This window comes from Exophiala mesophila (genome assembly GCF_000836275.1).
Source record: "Exophiala mesophila strain CBS 40295 unplaced genomic scaffold supercont1.1, whole genome shotgun sequence".
NCBI lineage: Eukaryota > Fungi > Ascomycota > Eurotiomycetes > Chaetothyriales > Herpotrichiellaceae > Exophiala > Exophiala mesophila.
In genome coordinates this window covers 149,193-168,468 of record NW_015622504.1, presented here as the reverse complement: position 1 = coordinate 168,468, position 19,276 = coordinate 149,193, and the positions used below count along the sequence as shown (strand labels likewise).

At 50.2% G+C, this 19,276-nt stretch overlaps 9 protein-coding genes across 9 annotated transcripts; 4 read left to right on the top strand and 5 right to left on the bottom strand.

Moving 5' to 3' along the window:
• Window positions 1-17: 17 nt before the first annotated feature.
• On the top strand, window positions 18-1,685 carry PV10_00054 (uncharacterized protein). Its single transcript, XM_016364076.1, has one exon. The coding sequence runs from the start codon at window positions 278-280 to the stop codon at window positions 1,445-1,447; it is 1,170 nt and encodes a 389-aa protein (XP_016227725.1). The 5' UTR covers window positions 18-277; the 3' UTR covers window positions 1,448-1,685.
• Window positions 1,672-2,706, bottom strand: PV10_00053 (uncharacterized protein). Its single transcript, XM_016364075.1, has 2 exons — window positions 2,454-2,706; window positions 1,672-2,389 (listed from the first exon to the last, which is right to left on the bottom strand). The coding sequence occupies exons 1-2, from the start codon at window positions 2,585-2,587 to the stop codon at window positions 1,903-1,905; spliced, it is 621 nt and encodes a 206-aa protein (XP_016227724.1). The 5' UTR covers window positions 2,588-2,706; the 3' UTR covers window positions 1,672-1,902.
• A 146-nt stretch (window positions 2,707-2,852) lies between these two features.
• PV10_00052 (uncharacterized protein) lies at window positions 2,853-5,094 on the bottom strand (the record flags this gene model as incomplete). The annotated part of the gene is made up of 4 exons (XM_016364074.1): window positions 2,853-4,485; window positions 4,540-4,610; window positions 4,662-4,805; window positions 4,855-5,094. 4 exons carry the CDS (start codon window positions 5,092-5,094, stop codon window positions 3,645-3,647), a joined length of 1,296 nt encoding a protein of 431 aa, XP_016227723.1. The 3' UTR covers window positions 2,853-3,644.
• Window positions 5,095-6,045: 951 nt separating this feature from the next.
• PV10_00051 (uncharacterized protein) lies at window positions 6,046-7,375 on the top strand (the record flags this gene model as incomplete). Its single annotated transcript, XM_016364073.1, has 2 exons — window positions 6,046-6,273; window positions 6,332-7,375. 2 exons carry the CDS (start codon window positions 6,046-6,048, stop codon window positions 7,373-7,375), a joined length of 1,272 nt encoding a protein of 423 aa, XP_016227722.1.
• A 651-nt stretch (window positions 7,376-8,026) lies between these two features.
• Window positions 8,027-9,966, top strand: PV10_00050 (uncharacterized protein). Its single transcript, XM_016364072.1, has one exon. It carries the CDS (start codon window positions 8,184-8,186, stop codon window positions 9,699-9,701), a length of 1,518 nt encoding a protein of 505 aa, XP_016227721.1. The 5' UTR covers window positions 8,027-8,183; the 3' UTR covers window positions 9,702-9,966.
• On the bottom strand, window positions 9,898-11,171 carry PV10_00049 (uncharacterized protein; the record flags this gene model as incomplete). The annotated part of the gene is made up of 3 exons (XM_016364071.1): window positions 9,898-10,006; window positions 10,087-10,500; window positions 10,573-11,171. 3 exons carry the CDS (start codon window positions 11,169-11,171, stop codon window positions 9,898-9,900), a joined length of 1,122 nt encoding a protein of 373 aa, XP_016227720.1.
• A 657-nt stretch (window positions 11,172-11,828) lies between these two features.
• On the bottom strand, window positions 11,829-13,336 carry PV10_00048 (iron sulfur cluster assembly protein 1, mitochondrial). The gene is made up of 3 exons (XM_016364070.1): window positions 12,915-13,336; window positions 12,574-12,849; window positions 11,829-12,521 (listed from the first exon to the last, which is right to left on the bottom strand). Exons 1-3 carry the CDS (start codon window positions 13,132-13,134, stop codon window positions 12,400-12,402), a joined length of 618 nt encoding a protein of 205 aa, XP_016227719.1. The 5' UTR covers window positions 13,135-13,336; the 3' UTR covers window positions 11,829-12,399.
• Window positions 13,337-13,765: 429 nt separating this feature from the next.
• PV10_00047 (uncharacterized protein) lies at window positions 13,766-14,726 on the top strand (the record flags this gene model as incomplete). The annotated part of the gene is made up of 2 exons (XM_016364069.1): window positions 13,766-14,043; window positions 14,094-14,726. Exons 1-2 carry the CDS (start codon window positions 13,990-13,992, stop codon window positions 14,724-14,726), a joined length of 687 nt encoding a protein of 228 aa, XP_016227718.1. The 5' UTR covers window positions 13,766-13,989.
• Window positions 14,727-17,321: 2,595 nt separating this feature from the next.
• Window positions 17,322-18,572, bottom strand: PV10_00046 (uncharacterized protein). Its single transcript, XM_016364068.1, has 2 exons — window positions 18,355-18,572; window positions 17,322-18,236 (listed from the first exon to the last, which is right to left on the bottom strand). The coding sequence occupies exon 2, from the start codon at window positions 18,111-18,113 to the stop codon at window positions 17,454-17,456; it is 660 nt and encodes a 219-aa protein (XP_016227717.1). The 5' UTR covers window positions 18,114-18,236; window positions 18,355-18,572; the 3' UTR covers window positions 17,322-17,453.
• Between the last annotated feature and the right edge of the window lie 704 nt (window positions 18,573-19,276).

Sequence of the window (19,276 nt, the reverse complement as noted above, 5' to 3'; positions counted from 1 at the left end):
TCATCTCACTCGGGCCTCTTCTCCCCCTGACTCTCTATCTCTTCCATGTTATATCGACGTGTCTTGGTCCTTGGATTCCCCCACTCTCACCTCTATACACCATTCTTCATCCATACTCGTCGACAGACACCCAAAGCTGTTGGATGCCGACACAGCCCTCGGCCCCCTTTTATGATTTATGAACTCAAAGCTAGTACTAACCTAGCAACGATGGCTGGATGAGTAAATCTATTGCTCAATTGCCGTATTATTGCCATCTATTTTGAAATCATATACCATGCGACTTCTAAGGCGGCCGTCGTTGACCTTGACCTTATTAATCATCATCACCATTGTTTTGATCCAACAGCTGAACCTCAATCCATTCAGCAAGAGTCCATATTATGGCCAAACAACTCAGCTGTACGACCCAAATGTATTTGAGCCAGGGGTAGCCAAACCCGCAGGATCCAACTACAGTCGGGTCCTGGTCATGGGCCATCTCCAGTCTGAAGATGTCAGCTGGGTGGCGCGTGAACTACCAGAGTTCGACACCCACATATATGTGGTCGACAAGCCTGACCCCATCACATCAGACCACGATCCATCCCGCTTGCCAGCGAACAAAGGCCACGAGGCCATGGTGTACCTGACGTACATCATTGACCACTACACGTCGTTACCAGACGTGGTTCTGTTCTTCCACCCGCACCGCATCGCATGGCACAACAACATCCTGCTGGACCTAGACACAGTCAAGACCATCAAACTGATCTCATCGCCACACGTGGTGCGGCAGGGGTACTTCAACTCGCGCTGCCACCTAGACCCTGGCTGCCCGGACTGGTTGCATGTGGACCGGCCACGCTGGAGGTGGGATCTGCATCGCAAGCCCGAGGAGCCCGTGTTGACGAGCGAGCTTTTCCGAGAGCTTCACGGCCCAAACCAACACACAGACCCGACCTGGCACCCGCCAGTCCAGCTGCCCGCTCACATCAGCCAGCCTTGTTGTGCGCAGTTTGCCGTCAGCGGCGACCGCATCCGCGCTCGGCCCCGCGACTTCTATATCCGCTACCGCGACTGGATCCTGGCCACCCCCCTCGATGACAAGACCTCTGGCCGTTTACTCGAATATTCATGGCAGTATATGTTCACCGGCAACTTTGAGTTTTGTCCCAACATGCACCATTGTTACTGCGACGGCTATGGCCTCTGCTTCGAAGGAGACGCTGGCTTGGAACATTGGCTCCGAGTATTGAGAGTCCGAGAGAAGGTTGATGAGAAAAGAGTCAAGTTGCATGACCGTGGCCAGGCTGACGGTGAAAAGTACAAGGCCTTGCTGGCCGAAAGCAACCGCCTTACGGACGAATTGGATCATCTGAGGGAGCTCGCCTTGATTCGAGGCTTTGATCCAAGAATCCGTGCTCAGGAGGTGGGAAGAGTATGGCATGAGGGTGATGGGTTTTGACCTCGATCGTCTGGTTGGTTACACAGGATTGCTATGGCGCCATGTGACAGCTGGCTGTCGTCGTCGCCTTGTGCGTGTATCTGTGCAATGGATGTATGTTTTGATGTTCATGTCGACTTTGGATCGCGAATAGACAAGGAATTGGCAATTCAAATAGGAAAAGGGAGGTTGGACAAAGGATCGAACCGGTCCTTTTTTGGGAACAAATACAAATAGTGCATAGGTATTTGATCATTTCAATGGGTTTCATTATTACATCTGTTGTACACGTAGAGGTCTGTTCTATCATGCTATCTATACAAGTGTGGAGATATTCTCTTGGATCTGAGGCGAGATTCAAGGGCCCATGCTCATGTGTGAATCTGCCAAATACTGCGGTCAACACAGAGACCGAGAACAAATTGTGTTTGTCATCGTGGTGATGGTGTGGGCGGTGGTTGACGGGGACTCTCTTTTCAATCACATCTGCCATCATCCCAGCCATCCTTCCACCGTTGCTTCCACAATGAACAATCAAACTCTTTCTTGCCCAGTTTGACATTGACCACGTTATGTGCCAGGCACATCCAGTTGCCCAACTCATCTCTTCCACCCACTTTGGGCTCATTCCCTGGCTGAACCATCCACGACCGAAAATCATCTGCGCATACCCAACAAGGGTATAATTGTGAAAATGTCGAGATGAATTGTTTCATTACCGACTGCGTTGTAGGAGGAGCTTTGGGTGGGTACTGAGCCGCCATGGTGTGGAGTAATGTCCAGGTTGAACGTCCCAATTGTTCGACATCGGCGGGACAATCGTCGGGAGTAGTATCGTTGGTCAAAGTTGAGGTCGTCGTTGACGTCGACGTCGATGTAGAAGCAGTGGCTTTGGTCTTGTTGCCGCCTCCAAAGGTTCCCATCATCGCCTTCCACTCAGCTGATGAGGTGCATGTTCGACACCTGCGGGCACAAGCTGGTCAGTCACGGTTTTGCAAGACCAAATAGACTCGAACCAAGAACTGACGGTTTTCCATCTTTGTCCAGCACGACGCCTCCATGCCCACTCTTCGTTGCTACGGGCCCATCTCGCTCTTGTTGGTTTTGGTCATCGGTGGATGAGGGTGGGAGACGCTGCCGGGTAGGAAAAGGAAAAGACATGTACGACCCTCTGACGTCTCCGTCTTCGAATCCGACTCCAAACTCGTTGCACAACTGGCTCTAGCCTTGACTGGTGTTGGTGAAAGGTCTCAAGTATTATGAAAGTGTCAACATGGATGAATGACAAATGAGGGAAGATGAAATAAATCACAAGGCTGCGCCGCAGCCTCGGGAGGGAATCCAATTGCTTCGGAAGAGTTGCCATGTCTGTCTATAAGGCTGTCTATGATTTCAGTATCAAAAGAAGACACTGATCTTGATTAATCGGCTCTGACCAAACCCTTTCAAAGTCTTTGGTCTCATACACTATCTATTTGCTTGCGGTTCCCCCATGGTGTCCTGAAATGGACCCAGGGAAGATACCATACGGACCAATCCAGAGTGCTCACACGATCATTCGTCTGCAATCTCTGCCTCTTTCTTCATGTCAACGACGTTGTCTGGAGGTAGAGATTTAAAGTGCAAAAGCTACCGCCACATGGCCAGGCTTCATAGAATGCTGAGGTCCATATGTTCCAACCTGGGCCAGGAATTCCTGACTCGGCCATGCTCCTGCGCATGAGCACCGACTCACACACCAACTATGGGTTCTTCAATGGCCACAACCCCTTCCTAGCCCGAGCAAGGGCTCTGCCATGGAGTGGTGAACCCAATTCGATGGAGATCAGTCAAGCTGAAATGTTCCCGATCTCTGTTTCCCCATGCCATTTACCATCTGTGACTTAAAGCAGAAGGAATGTTCATTTTTGGGACGATGGTAGGGTCACCCATCTTTTGTCGGGAAATGTCGTGAAATGTCGTGCTTCACGTCTTGAAACTCGATGCCTGTGTGTGGCTGTGGCCCGTGGGTTGACTCACCATGGGCCGTGGTCCTCGTTTCCTCTTATTGACTGGACATAGGTATGCCAACAACGTGGTAGGATGGAAATCCGTGATGGATTGTTCATGATGGGACCGGGTTTCTTCAATCCTACCCCCTCATTGTCGACCGTGTCTGATTTCTCGGTATAAGGCCAGTTTGCTGAAATGCCTGATTTGTAAGAGTACAGCGTTCGCCCTAGAGTTTTGAGGGCGAGTGTGACACACTGGACACAATTTGGGTTGGAGCCTGAGTCGAAGCCTGAGTCGAAGCCGGAAGTATGGTTTCATTGTACATCACAACCGTCTGCAGATACCCTTTTGGCGGAGGCCGAGCATCTGGCAGAAACAGTTGGTCGGGGATGTTTTGTCCCTTGAATTGAGGCTGAACACTATTCAATCCCTGGACTAGCCTTGGGATGTTCATGATGGTACTGTATACTAGATCCTTGGTGTATTCCTCGTGTATGAGATCAGGTTCTTCCGCAATGGAGATGTCAGAATCCCGGGAGGTAGGGCCGGCGAACCGATGGGTTGAGAACAGAGGCGGGAAGGCCCCATAGCAAACAAACGGGTCCAAAAACTTGTGGCGACATATTGCGCTCACACTAACGTCGAACGGTTGGTTGCGAGGCTGTAACGATATAGCAGCGAGCATCTTGCGTGCACCGTCATATGTAACCGCATAGGCCTGAACACACATTCCTGCGTTCGCATGAAAGAAGATTCGAGTGTTGTTGCGTCTGGTGATTTCAGGCGAATGCCTGTTTCGGAAAAATGAAGTTCGATTGACGGTGGGAGCCACAGTAACGTCGTCGTCCACAACCCAGAACTCTTGCTCGTCATCGGTTGAACCCACTCGGCAATGGCCCAACCAAAGCATATCCCACGCCGGCCCGTATGGAGACCTGGTTGACCTGGGTGCTTGCTGAAGTGCTCTTAAGCCGTAGGCCATTTCCGACATTTGTGACTTGAGATGAACGTCCCAATCCGCATCATCCTCAATGATTAGCGTTGTCTGAATGTTTTCCCTCACAATTCTATGGATGAAGTCAGAGAGAACAGATTGAGAGATTCTGAGGAAGAGCTTGTACCTTTGAAGTACATTCATATGTGCTCTCCAGGATCCGAGAGCGCCCGTGGTTTGCGCCTCAAAGTCCCATGTCTGGACGGAGTTAGAGATACCAAGGAGGGGCTAAACAAGATTCTCACTTACAAATGGAGCAGCGTTGACTGGGACCTCCTCGAACGAGACACCAGCTTCCCATTCGACTTCCATCTTGGTGAAAGACGCACCGAGAATGACTGCATCGCGCCGATCCGTGCGAGATGGGAAGCCGATAGCAATGATCTTTTCAAACTATAACAATTAGCATGGGGGGTTTTGAGGATAGAGGCAGGATACTCACCCCTAAAGTCGAGTTGTAGACATCTTCATGGCTATTCCGCAACAATTTATTGGGAAGGCTCTGCACATGATCGACAATTTCTCGATGTTGCGTTGACAGGAGAGCCACCAGAAGCAGGCAAATGAAGATTGAAATCAAGGCTCTTTTCTTCAACACAAGCGGGACAGTCTTGTAACATGAGAAAGGACTGGGAGACGAGGAAGGCGAATTCAACCATTCAGGCAACCTACCAGGCTCCATGCTTGAGAAATCTGTCGAAAATTGTCCATAAAATGGAAAGGCATCTTGAAGTGAAAAGAGATGGGAAGGTCTTTTGAAGTAGATGAGCGTGATGAGCTAAGTCAGGGGCACACTGATGCTGCACTGTGATTGTTTGAGAACTGTCATTGCAAAGTGACAGGTAGGACGTCAGCCACGTTGGTTTGTGCACCATCACCACCGAATGCCTGGAGCGGTCCTTGAAGAAGCCCCATGTTATCTTCCACAAAGAAGAATGAGCTTTCAGCGGATTGTTCAATGCCATATCTGAACGAGTACAGATTGTCTATATCGACTTATCGAGATCCATAGGATGGCGCTAGTCCGACACTTCAAGTCGGTAGCAGTTGCAACTTACCAACATTGTGGCTTCACCAGTCGGGTTGAAATATGACCAAGAATATACTATTGAGGAGTCATTGAGCGGTTATCAAGTCACTGCTCTGGTCTCCTTTTTGTTTTCGAGAGGCTACACGAATTTGAATCAAAGCCCTGGCAGTGAGGACCAAAAAGGAGAAGCACGTGAAGGGTCGAGGCGCCAAGGCCATTAGATGGAGTTTACCCAAATCAAGTTAGTTCATTCTGTCACGTCCAGACTTCAATGCTGCGGGGAAGGCGCGATCTTCTCTTGCCTCGCCTGCAGCCCGCAACTGCCTCTTATGCTTTGCTTTGTCCATACTAAGTAGGAAGGCACACATGACTTACGAATACTCCATGTTTTCGACTTGATAAACAAAGATTTGGCATCCTCAACTTGTGCGCTCGCACACGCAAAGATGTCACACTAGATGCCCTTGCTCAAATTCTGACAACTTCAACTCTTCCTATGTGATCTTCACACTTCTGATCCGATCGTTGACCAACGCGTCGTCGCACCTCATTGTTCTCGATGGTGACCCTGTTCTAAAACCCTCCAATCCTCGTTCCAACGCCATGTCCGACTCGGATTCTTCCCACGCGCCTGAAAAAGGTTCCCTTTCAGACTCGTCGCTAGAAAAGTCCTTGCGCCAGCAAGTCATCAAGGCGCAAAAAGCTGGACAGGACATCATAGTCAATGCGATTCGTGCCGCCTCGGAAAACGCTCTAGGCCTTGAGCTCGGCTTCTTCAAGAATCACGATACATGGAGTAGTAGAAGCAAGCAGATCATCCGCGACCAAAATGTAAGTCTTGATGTCGGCTCTTCCATGGCCACAACTGACACATGTTTCGCTTGCGCAGGATATTGAACCACCACAAAGCCCTAGTCCTTTACCTGCCGCTCCCTCGACCAAAGCCACCCAAAAGCGAACCTCGGAGGAAAGAGATGCATGGCCTCGCAAGAGAAAGAAAACACTCGCGAAGCCAGCTGAGGAGTCCACCTTCGATGAATTGTCTTCACCACCGAGCGACGATGACAGTGAGAGCTATGATGAGAGGCCCCCAAAAATGCAAAAGCAGAAGCAGAAGCAGAAGCAGAAGCAAAAACCACAGCCCAAGAGTCCTGCAAAACCCACGACCCTCAATAAACGCAAAAAATCGCGGGCCGCCAAATCACCAAGCGACGATGAACTGGATTCGTCTTCACCTTCGAGTGAGGTCGATCACTCCGAGAGTGTGACTGTGAAGGCGCGGAAGGTAACCAAGTCGGATTCGACATCGATAAAGACCAAATCAAAGTCTGAACCTGTCAAGCAGTCACGATTGGTGGTGGATGTCAGAGACAACAACGATCAGACTACTCCAAAGACGTTGGAGCTAGACGATGGCTCTGATAGTGACCTTTCTTCCCTGATAGACGAGGCGCCTGTTGCTCAGAAGAAACAAAAGGTGCAAAAGTCTTCTCACCAGTCCAATCAGAACAAGAAACAATCAAGGCCCAGATCTCAGGCTAAAACTGACGCTGATCTCGACCCTGATCAAGCGGAGATCAAACGATTACAAGGGTGGCTGACCAAGTGCGGCATCCGCAAGATGTGGTACAAAGAACTCCAACCATACGACACATCGCGGGCCAAAATCAAGCATCTGAAAGATATGCTCAGCGAAGCTGGGATGACAGGCCGCTACTCGATTGAGAAGGCCAATCAGATCCGAGATGCGAGAGAGCTAGCAGCCGATATCGAAGACGTCCAGGCAGGGGCTGAGCGATGGGGGAAAGATGGAGAAACAGGTCAAGATCGAGGTCGCAACGGACCTGGAGAAGAGGCGAAATCGGGCCGACGCTTGGTGCGCGGATCTAGAAATTATGACTTTCTGAGTAGTGGCGGGGAGGAGACCGATTGAGTGCTTAGACGAGCTCAGGTGCAGGCACCATGTATTGAACAGTGGTCGTTGAGGGCGAACAGATATGCCCAATCTCTCGTGGCATGGTGAATAAATATGTGTTGAGAATAAGTTATGATTCACTTCAGTGTCTTGGTGCCACTCATGCGTTGAGCCACGAGGCTGAAGACAGCTACCGATGAAATAAAGAGTACTAGATTGTAAAACTAACAATTGACCATTGAGTACGAGGGATAAGAAAGAAAGGGGCCCAGGGTTGTTGGGCCAAAGGGGCGAAGCACTTACGGCATTGCGGGAGTATTCATTCTCTTCGGCTTCAGTGCGAGCCTCGACAAAGAGTCGACGTAGATTAGGGAGGGCCATGGTGTTTGACAATACTTGACCATTGGTAGCCCTGGTAGCCCTGGTAGCCCTGGTTGTCCTGTGTCACAAGAGAAGAAGAGTTGATCGAGTGAAATGTGATGCCCAAAGATGAACAAATGCGTCAGGATCCTCAAGTGGGACACTCCGCCGTATTAGGTCAAGCAAGTCGACATCAAGCGCAATATGACTACGGAGGTGTACAAACACGATCGGCGCACTTCCAACTTCATTGCATCCACATTTGAATGCATCGTCATCAACAAAGGATGATTATTAATGAGGTCCAGCATGACTTGATAAGTTCTCTAGAGTGGTTGATACGTTATCGGTGAGCATCGACACTGACACTTCTGGCTACTGACGAGCTCGCATTCCATTGCCAACCTAATCAACTTCGATGTTTTAACAAGCTGAATCACCTCGACGTGGTCACTTGGATGCCACCATGTCTGAAGACATCAAGACTACACAGACCCCAGCCAAAACCACATCGTTCTTCTCCTGGACAAACCCTCAATCCAAGTCACAGTCATCCAAAACTTACCCACCACATCATGCCAACAACTCGGCCAATTCATTCACCAATCCATGGCCATCTGCTCAGCTGCCGACATGGGGCGAGATGCTGTCACGACCATTCCCCTTCAGCCTCTACAAATTCCACCACCACTCCCAGGCAAAAACTCATTCGATCAAAGTGGTTCAGCCAGATTGGGGAGCCTCAATCTTAAACAGGCGTCAACTGGAAAAATCCGACTGTGTCATTGGCACGTGGCTCGGACATGCCAGCGCTCTTGTAGAATTTCCTGTCGAGAAGACATCACCCTCGGGTTCGGAAAACCTATCTCACGCCCATGCAAGACTATCTAGAAACACATATTTTCTCTTCGACCCCATCTTCTCCCACCGTGCCGGTCCAACCGCCTATAGCGGACCTAGTAGAATCAATCCTCCTCCATGTCATATCTCTGACCTTCCAGGGTGTGATATGGTCTTGATTTCTCACAACCACTACGACCACTTGGACACGGCATCAATCACGGCTGTGCTGAAGAAGTTCCCTCATGCTTGGTATTTCGTCCCTTTGGGGATCAAGGCCTGGCTCATTTCGACGGGCGTTTCGCCAGACCGTGTGACGGAGTTGGACTGGTGGGATGATCGGGACATGATATGGTCTGGGGCTACTACTTCGGGTCTTGATGCTTCAAGCACTGGCAAAGAGGCCCAAGACACACCTACGCTGGAGGTTGTGGCGGACGCAGATGCTGTTGCTTCTGCCACTACAACCACTCGGTTCAGGATCTCCTGTGTCCCTGCTCAACACAACTCCGGTCGGACCCCGGCAGATCAGGCTGGCACATTATGGTGTGGCTGGATTATCGAACGTTTCGAACACCACGCGGACCGAGAGCAAACTCAAAGCGCCCACGCGGTTGGCCCGAAACCACGCAAAACCACCGTCTATCACGCTGGTGATACAGGATACCGTGCGCTTCCACATCTCGCAGAGACATGTCCAGCGTTCCAAGCTATAGGCTCCAAATTTGGACCTATAGACTTGTCGTTCATACCCATTTGGCGTGGTGGTACTCTCGGATTCATCTCTGCCTTGGGCCTACGCCTCTCCCATCATGATGTCCCGGCCACGTTGCACGCAAGTCCTGCCGACGCGGTCGACATTCATTGCGATGTCGGCTCGAGATGGTCACTAGGCATTCACTTTGGGACCTTCGTTGGCGCCCAAGTGGAAACTTGGGAGGCCATCAGCGAGTTTCAAGAGAAATGTACCGAGAAGGGGGTTCAATGGAGGCAGAGGGATCAGGAAGAGAGTGGACAAGATTTGGAAGGAGAAAGTGCAGACAAGAATTCGGGAAAAGGCCTAGCGGCTACACCAGGCGACTCAACACGGGGTACCGCAGGGGTTGTCAACATCGGTGAGAGCTTGGTTGTGGAGTTGATATAGAATTCCCCGGATCTGATGACGACAACGATTATACGGCCCCGAGGCATCATGGATGCATACAAGTTGATGTCTTGCATTTTATGTCTTGTCAAGCGATTTACAAGGTAGCTGGACGCGTTGAGCGGGTTTGGATTCATAAAGTCTTGATTTTGATTTGATTTGTATATGATTACTGTATGGTATGCGAATTTACTATTTATGGGGGCGGGTATCCGAGCGCAAAAAGGTCTCGGATAGAATCGACGTCGAAGCCGGCCTGGAGGGCCAACTGCAACAAAATGCGTGCCTTTTGCGGGTTGAGGAAACTGTTGGAAGGATTGTGTCAGCAAACATGAACCTCTCAAACGGTTCAGGACAGGGCAGTAAGTGGTCGGATCAAACTTACCCACTGGCGATGATGAATTCATCGGGGCTCGCTGGGACAAAGCCATCGGGAGATCGATGACTTGAAACGATGGGAATACCAGTTTCATTATATACCGCTTCGGCGGCGATGTATGCCACGCCGGATAAGCTCCCAGCGCCAGACCCTGCCACGACCAATCCCTCAGCCCCGTCCTCCACGCTCGAGTTAAATAGCTGGGGATCCATATCTTGGTGTGAGTAGAGTATATTAATTAACGGTAGAGATTCAGCTCCAGTCAGGTCAAAATGGACCTTGCCGATCGGAACGGCAGGCTCATAGTAGAAATATGGCACTTGATTGATGAAGAATCCTAGCTGGCCCATTTCTGTGCTGTAGAATGTATCTAGAGAATTGGCCGAGTTCTTGGTCGTGTAATAGGCACTGCCGATGCGGCTGGAGAAGGGACACAACTGATCAGCAACCTGGCTAAGGGGAAAAGAGGATAATGGGAGTGATAGAACTTACTCATTTAATGTGATCATGGCGCCTCGACCCACAGCATTAGGAGAAGCGGCCAAGGTAACAGCTTGTAACAAGTTTAAAGGTCCATCCGCGCTTAATGCCGTAGCTGGTCTCATGGCGCCTACCACGATAATCGGTTTAGTCGTGTTAACGGCTAGGTCGAGGAAATATGCCGTCTCTTCGAGAGTATCGGTACCATGAGTGACGACGACACCCGCAATATCGTCCCGGGCGAGCTCCTCGGTGATGGTCTGGGCCAATCTTAATAGGATAGTCTGGTTAATAGAGGGACTCCCGACATTGGCGATTTGATATCCTCGAATATTAGAGATATTGAGAATCTCTGGCACGGCGTCAACTAGCTGTTGAACACCTAGGCCTACACTGTATCCGACGGTTTGAGTATTGGATGTCCCTTGACTGGCAATAGTTCCGCCCGTAGCGAAGATAGTCACATTAGGCAACGAAGCATTGATGGGAGACTGAATGTCTTGACGAGCGACGAGCTGATTTAGGTGAGGCTCAGGAAGAGGGACAGGGGCGGGCAAAGGGGATGCCGCTACCGACAGAGCTAGGCTGGTCAAGAACAAAGTGGTAAACATGGCTTCTGCCGTTGGGAGTCGATGTTGCCGTGATCAGGTACAGTACCAACAAGTTGGTCAGTCAGAAAAAGTCGAACGTTACTTCGAGCAGAATAGGTACTTCGTCTGGGTTTTTATACCCTATCCCAACTTTCCGCAATAAGCCGGAAACGCCGTGGGATTTAGCACATCTCGACATGATCAACTCGTTTGTCAGCTCAATGACGGTTCCAAGAAGAGTTGTGGGCATCTGGCTGATCACCGGGTCGAGGTCGACACGTTATTTTCGATGGAAGCGACCGAGACGGGCGGTATTGTGCCACTCACAGGGTGCCATCAGAAGGCAGGGATTTTCAGGAACAATACCTTTCTACCAATGGGTGGGCATGGAGTCTATCGATAACGACGAACTCATTGCCTAGCCTAAGGCCTGCAGCTGTACCTGGGCTGGGTGAAGTATGGTAACATGGTGGATAGCGAGTGGTCTAAAGATTCAACGATATACAACATCTACAACATCAAGATTTCCTTATCGGCGGGTTGTTAATCACCAACTCTAACTTAAACTGATCTGACCTGACAAATTCGGTGTAGCTTACCATGATGCCCAGAAAAGGCGGGCGGTGCAATGCATGCAACGATCCACTACGGTTTAGTATGAACTGATAAGAAGTTGTGCTGGCCTTTAACTGGTTGTTTATACACTTTGAAGCAAACGAGTACAGCCCAGTATTATCTAGAGTGGCAGTTGAAAGTGCAACACAAGGCCGCTTAGGGCTACCCAAGAGGGCGAAGAGAGCGAAGAGAGCGAGACTGTTCATCAGGTCACAGACATGGCATAATGCCTGCCATCATCGTATTGATATACACCATATACTCGCGTCTGCGCCGAAATGAAGCTAGAGGTCGCCTCAACCTGTAGCCCAACCTATAGCTGGGCTACGAGGGAGGCAGGAAGCCCTTCAATGAATGCCACAAGTTGAGAGGTCCCATAAATATAACACCCCTGTGCCGTGCCATGCCTTGCACCAAGTCAAAAATTGAACGACCATATGGAAAAGCGAAAGACATGATTGTTCATCATCAAAATCATGGTATGACGCAGGTTCCAACATGGTGGAATCTCGAACAATGGCGGCTCTGGTGATTCGGTGTCGACTTAAACCATCCTCTGTTCATACAAATTGTGTGCTGGCCTCCAAAAAGAATAAGCCAATCTGGGTAAAACAAAACTCCATGAAGGGAGGCATTATGCTGTGGCGCCAGCAGCAGTGTCCGTAGTCGCGGTCACTTGTTCAATTTCGATCTTGGGCATCGACGCCGAAGCTGAGCCTAGATCTGTTGCCTTTGCCTTGGGGTTCTTGCTATAATCTGGGTCGTCGTGTCAGAAGATTTTGCTAAGCCGAATACGGGCGAAACTTACAATTTGTAATGGCAGATTTGATGGCATCCTCGGCCAACATGGAGCAATGTAGCTTGACTGGAGGCAGACATAACTCTTTGGCAATTTCTGTGTTTTTAACCTTTGCCGCCTGCTCCAAGGTCATACCTCTGACGAGTTCGGTAAGGTATGAGGACGAGGCAATGGCGGAACCACAGCCGAATGTCTTGAACTTGACATCGGCTATCGTTTGTGTGTCGGGGTCGACTTTGATCTGCAGCTTCATCACATCGCCACAGGCAGGAGCTCCAACAAGACCTACAAAAACACAGCTCAGTATTGCCACAAAGAAGATGCATCGGGTATATGATGTGAAAACGTACCAGTTCCCACGTCCAACGACTTTTTATCCATAGACCCGACATTTCGAGGATTGGAGTAGTGGTCGAGGACTTTCTCGTGGTATGATCGTCGCTGAGACGGCTGGGCGAGAGCTGGTCTCACAAAGGGAGCGACAGACCTGGAGGCTAGGGAAGGTCGGAGGGATGATTGGAAGGTGGCGTTGATAGAGCGAGGAACGCTCATAAGGGCTCTGCGAGACATTGGGATTGTTGTGCGAGACAAAGATTTTGATGAGTGATGATGTTGTGATGGAAAGGTTGTTTAAATTGTTCAAAGGGCGATGGATTGATGAAGGGTTGATTAGGTGTGAGAGTGATTGTATGTCGTGACGATGAGGGACAAACGATTGAAAATGAGGTTGGAGCGAGATGGAGGCAAAACTTTTGGAGCGGCGGAGAAGAGGGGAGCAGAGCGACGACTGATCTCACCGGTGAGTTGAGTGCCAGGGACTGATTGATAGATGATTGGATAGAGAGACGTGAGAGATGGATTGGTTGGCCTGGCCTCTCGGGGCTCGGTCGCTCCTACCGCACCTGTCTTAGTCGCAACATCGTTCTTGCTTGTACGGATAGGGTTCGCTCATCTGAACAATCCGCTAGTATGTTTTAGGAATAGCGAGGACAATTTACGAGATGACGTGAATTCAGGCAAACCTTCCTTGGCAAATTATTTCATATGAACCAATGATCAAGCGGTGTCAAAGACATGGGCAGACACGAAGGTCACTGCGTGTGTGAGTTCAGTTGCTACCTTATTCAGTTATTATTAAGATGCAGCAAGAGCAAGAGGAGCAGTAGGTTGGTTCCCTTGAGAGTGAGTTTGTGCTCGATATCACAGCCTGCGATTCATGTCTACCTACCTAGGTACCTTAACCCTCCGTGATGAACTGGGACCGGGACAAGAGTAACTCCAGGCTACCACAAGCACCTACATAATCTCCCCATGCCCAACAGACACACCACTGTCATTTGTTTGCCATGCTAACAATTTCACCGTTCAACTAATGGTTCCCAGTCTTCTGGTCAAGAACAAGCATGAAAACGTGTGACAGACAAGATGCCATTCATACGTCTCTATCAAACATCAGACCATGATGCCATGGTTCACATCGTTTGTATAACCACAGACATGCACTGTCGCCATGCTGACCCTAAGATTAGTTCAATGAAACCGCAGCCCCAGATCTGAGAGCAGGGGGCAGAGACATTCTATACTTATCATCCCACATCTGGTGTCGACCCTATTTGTTTTTGCAGCAGCAGACATGTTTTGTACTCGACGATGGTGACGGAAATCCGGTAGGCTATTTGCTCGGGGTCGTGGATACGCACGAGTTCGTTCGGAAATACAAAGAGACATATATTCCTCATCTATTGGCCAAAGGGCTCAACCCACCAGCGCCTGACGAGGACAAAGACTGGTCAACAAATCTAGCGAATGCCCTCAAATCCATCATGCACCACCCCGAGGGTCTCCTGCATAGCGAGGCTCCCGACTTGCTACTCAATTACCCTGCGCATCTACACATTGATATCTTAACCAGCCATCAAAAACAAGGCTATGGACGACAATTGATTCAGCAATTTGGTGATGTGGCCAAGAAAGAGGGGGCACGAGGAATGCATTTGCTCATGGCTGCCTCCAACGAAGATGCGAATCGATTCTATCCTAAGGTTGGATTTGTACGATTTCCACATATATTGGATGGCGGTGCCAGTGGGGAGCAAGGCCGTGACAAGATTACTATCTGGTACATCAAGGACCTGGAACTAAGTAGTAACCTAAGTACCTAGCCAGGGACCTTTCCAGATATCCCACGTGCCATAGGTAATTTGGCACTGCACTCATCAGACATATCGTGTCGACCATCATGTAACAATGCGAATATCATTTGTTGCGTGACTTCAAGGGTCTCATGGTTATTCAGCACAGTGTGGCTATAAGCGAGATCCGTAGTACTCTTATCGTTAGGGACTCGTGTGTAGGTTTTGTATACCCGTCACTGTCGTAGAGACCGAGGTTCCGGGGAAAATCTGGAGCAGAGTTACAGGTAAAAATGCGGGGGCTTAACGGCGGCCGAGGGCTTGGCTGAATACGGGGTTAAAGAAGCAAGCGACAGGGCGCCAGGGCATGTCTCTACCACGCCACGCACGCGTGGCACGCCTGGATTCTTCAGTATCTTGCGTATGCGTAAGGTCCCAGGTCGATCAATCAGGCCCGAGGACCCTCAGCCTGGCCCATCTTTTCGATTACATGGTGTAAGCCGGGCGCCAACTGCCGAACACCATCACAGGTGACCATGCGTTGCTATGGGCCTGGATGTGCCCTTATCCATTCATAAATATCACGGCTATACAACCCCTCCATGTTTCTGAGTTGATGCTCTAACCAGTCCTGGTCACCTTGTTGTCACTTTTGATCCTTGGAATTTGAACATAGACGTTGACTCAGAGTGGAACTCTCTCCCCCCCTCGTTGAGCGACAGTGTCTGACGTCCAGCATCACGACCACCCTGCCTTTACTCACGATCAAGACCTCGAGAATTCAACCATGGTCTTCTTCGCAGCAGCTCCAGCCCCAGAACTGCCCACAAAGGATATCCTATCGTGGATCTTTGACGAACCAAGCTGCGATGTGAATAAAAAGGTCAGTGTCGCGTCGTAGAGTCTATTTGGTCAGAAGCCTTGTCTGAAGATGCAGTGTCTAGATCTTTGTCGATGCCTCCAATCCATCGCGCGCCATCACTCATGCTCAAGCACGAAAAGCCATCCGCCAGATTATTGCTGGCCTGCGTTCCATGGGTGTTGGCAAAGGAGACTGCGTCATTATCCATTCATTCAACGACATATGGTACCCTATTCTCGTCCTGTCCATCATTGGCAGCGGGGGCGTCTTTGCTGGAACCAACCCGGCCTATACACCCCACGAACTTCGACACCATGTCAAAACCACCCAGGCCAAATTCTTGATCTCGGAGCCTGAGCTTCTAGATCCACTTCTTCAAGCCAGCAAGGACCTGGATATCCCTCACAGTCACATCTGCATCTTCAATACTCAGCCGCAACAGAAAGTCACGCCGGGATTTTCTAGCTGGACCGATTTGTTCCAACACGGCGAGCAGGACTGGGTTCGGTTCGACAATCTTCAAACCCAGGCGAGCACCACGGCAGTCCGATTCACCAGCTCAGGCACAACAGGCTTACCCAAGGCCACCGTGACTACTCACCGTAATCTCATCGCACAACACGAACTGGTCAGCGGGCTGGCGAGTCCACAGCGGCCATATGAAATCATCAATCTCTTCCCACTGCCAATGTTCCACGCCGCCGTGGCACCTCGAGCGCATACCTCATGTCTCAAAGCCGGCGAGCTCGCCTACATCATGCGACGCTTCGACCTCGAACAATTCCTTGCTAACGTGGAAAAGTACAAAGTCACCGAGATGACACTAGTGGCCGCCATGGCTGTGGCCATCATCATGTCTCCGCAGATCAAGAAGTATTCGCTCAAGTCCATCCGGTCTGGTGCTGCGGGGGCGGCGCCATTGAGTAAAGAAACCCAGGCAGCATTGCGAGCCTACTTCAGTCCAGGGGCGCCAATCGTTCAAGTATACGGCATGACTGAGACGACATGTATCCTGACCAATTTTGAATGGCCCGAAGACGACCTAACTGGGGCGGTTGGCCGTGTGCGACCTGGCTTGGAGGTGAAGCTTGTCGACGACGCCGGAAACGACATCAGCGCGTACGACGTCAGGGGTGAGCTGTGTGTGCGCGGACCCACGGTGATCCCCGAGTACTTCAACAACCCTGAAGCGAACCGGGAATCTTTTGACGCCGACGGGTTTTTCCGCACAGGAGACATCATGTACTGTGATGGAAAGTCAAAGTTGTGGTATGTGGTGGACCGCAAGAAGGAGCTGATCAAAGTACGCGCGTTCCAGGTGGCGCCGCCCGAGATCGAAGCCATCTTGCTCACCCATCCCGACATTGTCGACGCAGCTGTCATTGGGATTCCCGCCGGAGGGATGGACGGCGAACACCCGCGGGCATACGTTGTGAGGAGGCCAGGGGTCACTCCTGAACAGTTGACCGAGGAACAGGTGGTGGAGTGGGCGGGCAAGCAATTGGCAAGGTATAAACGGCTACAAGGCGGAGTGAAATTTGTCGACAGCATTCCCAAGAATGCCTCGGGCAAGATCCTCAAGCGCCTCTTGAGGGAGGATGCGAAGAAAGAGAGGGAGTCTCAAGGTGCCAGACTATAGAGTCGAAGGAGATAGAAAGCAAGGCATGGAATCGTGGGACCGCCAAGTGAACCCAGTCATTTATGGCTATATATATATATATATATATATATATATATATATATATATATACAAGATTGAAATCATACCCTACCCATAGCAACAATATTGCCCGGATTGATGCTGGCCCGTGCAGTTGTAGAGCAATAAAACCAGCCTACTGGACATCCTACGGATGCTGACAACATAGAATAAAGCGGAAATCTTCGACTGTCGGTCAGGAAATGGGCGGAGGAGGTCGCTGGACAGAGAGGGAGCCACAATAGCTGTGTCTGAGGACCTCTGTCCTCAGCGCCAGGACTTGTTCGTGCAATGAATGTACCAGGGAAGTCTGCAGATGCATCCTCTCTTCTTCTTTGCGGCATTTGGTCTGAAGGTTCTGGACAAATTGCTTCTGGCGATTTCGACATTTCGTTGCAGCCTTTCGGTTGAGTTCGAGTTCGCGGGCATGCTTCTCTGAGCGAGGTGTGATGCGGCTACTCACGGACTTTCGTGAGCGATTTGGAGTATCTCTTGGCCGATATTGATCGACATCAGGATCAAGGCTGGCGATGGACGAGCGACGAAGGATTTGCTGCTTGTCATGAGGAGGTAGGGTGGACGACAATTGTGGAAGGGAGCAAGGACTTTGAGGGGAGTGTAACTGCGATAATGACGAGTCGGAATATGAAGTGTGGGGATGGAGCTCCAGTGGATCAATATACTGAGTGACTTGGGAATGAAGAAGCTGGGGTGAGATGGACTGAGACAGACCTGGGTCAGAACCCAAGTCTAGAAGAGGTGAGAAGGTGTTGGTATCGTCAACGTCTTGCTGGGTGGGCAGCATATTGAAATCCCAGGATTTGAATGGATCTGGCTGAGTATAAGGACCGTCCATTATAGAGGCTGTAGTGAGGCTGTGAGGGTGGGTTGAGATTTAGAGGGCTAGTGATAGTCATCTCGCCAGTTGGGGTGGGGGGCAAATATCAGGGTTATAAGAAGAAATGGCTGGAAGCTCGACCTATGTCGTCATTAGCAAGATGAATCAATGGCTGCTCAAAGTTCATGGGACATATAGGAACGTGAGGAGTTGGTATAAGGATCCAAGGTGATGCGGAGGGGATATCCGGGTAGCATACCCGCAGAAAGGCGCTGAGGCAATCTTGAAATTTTGGAGGGGGAAGTGCCTGCAGATCCAGGACGAGGATGTCACTTTTTTGGAGAAACAACGTTGGGACAAGCCCTGTACCAGTTGCAAAGCCCAAGGATCTCTGATCTGCAAAGATGGCCAGACACAACAACCTGGTCAGCGACGCAATTCATATCCTCTGCAAGTTATTCGCTAGTGTGGAACGTCTGGCATGCAGAGAAATAGTGAGGAGATGAGACACGAAGTGCTACGGTGCCACCGACTGCTTAATTACCTACCCTAGGTAAAGTCGCTCATTTAGAGGAGATCAAAGGACCAAAAGGCTTACTGTGAGTGATGAGTCGTGACTGCCACCATGGCTGGCTACGAAGTTACAAACTATTAGGATATCGGAGCAGCACGAGCAGCACGAGCAGCACGAGCAGGTACCCATGGTGGCATGCATACTTGGTACTGGCAGGAGTGGGTGCGACCCAGAGTTCATTCTTGGTCAACACACCATTTGTCGAAGAAATCTTTAGCTACTACCTTACTTACCTCCTGTAAGTACCTGTGTACCTACGGAGTAGATACCTACTGTACTTACTTGGTTGACTGTACACAGGGACACATCCCCAGAAGACTCAGCTCTTGTTCAAGCCTGAAGACTGAAGACGACCTCTCCAGAACAGCCATCATTTTAAAACTTGAACCAGCAAACTTCAAGGTTTCTGGATGTTTCTTCCGAGCCCAGGTTGCATGTTCCTCCAAGGTTTCGTCTATGTGGGGCCAAGAGTCTGAACCTTGTAGCTAGAGCAAAAAATGCCGTAGTTGATGCTTTTGCTGCATAAAAAAAGAGTTCCCGGCAGAGGTAGACATGACCATTCCCAAGTCAACCGTTGTTCAAGGTCGGCAGGTGAGCTTTATCAGCA

Excerpts from the sequence above, each read along its gene's own strand:
- PV10_00046 (XM_016364068.1), bottom strand. The coding sequence starts at position 18,113 with ATGGACGGTCCTTATACTCAGCCAGATCCATTCAAATCCTGGGATTTC.
- PV10_00053 (XM_016364075.1), bottom strand. The coding sequence starts at position 2,587 with ATGTCTTTTCCTTTTCCTACCCGGCAGCGTCTCCCACCCTCATCCACC. Across the intron at positions 2,390-2,453 it reads CTGGACAAAGATGGAAAACC|GTGTCGAACATGCACCTCAT; the intron begins GTCAGTTCTTGG and ends TTGTGCCCGCAG.
- PV10_00048 (XM_016364070.1), bottom strand. The coding sequence starts at position 13,134 with ATGTCTCGCAGAGCCCTTATGAGCGTTCCTCGCTCTATCAACGCCACC. Across the intron at positions 12,850-12,914 it reads GTCGTTGGACGTGGGAACTG|GTCTTGTTGGAGCTCCTGCC; the intron begins GTACGTTTTCAC and ends GTGTTTTTGTAG. Across the intron at positions 12,522-12,573 it reads CAAATCTGCCATTACAAATT|ATTATAGCAAGAACCCCAAG; the intron begins GTAAGTTTCGCC and ends ACGACGACCCAG.
- PV10_00054 (XM_016364076.1), top strand. The coding sequence starts at position 278 with ATGCGACTTCTAAGGCGGCCGTCGTTGACCTTGACCTTATTAATCATC.
- PV10_00050 (XM_016364072.1), top strand. The coding sequence starts at position 8,184 with ATGTCTGAAGACATCAAGACTACACAGACCCCAGCCAAAACCACATCG.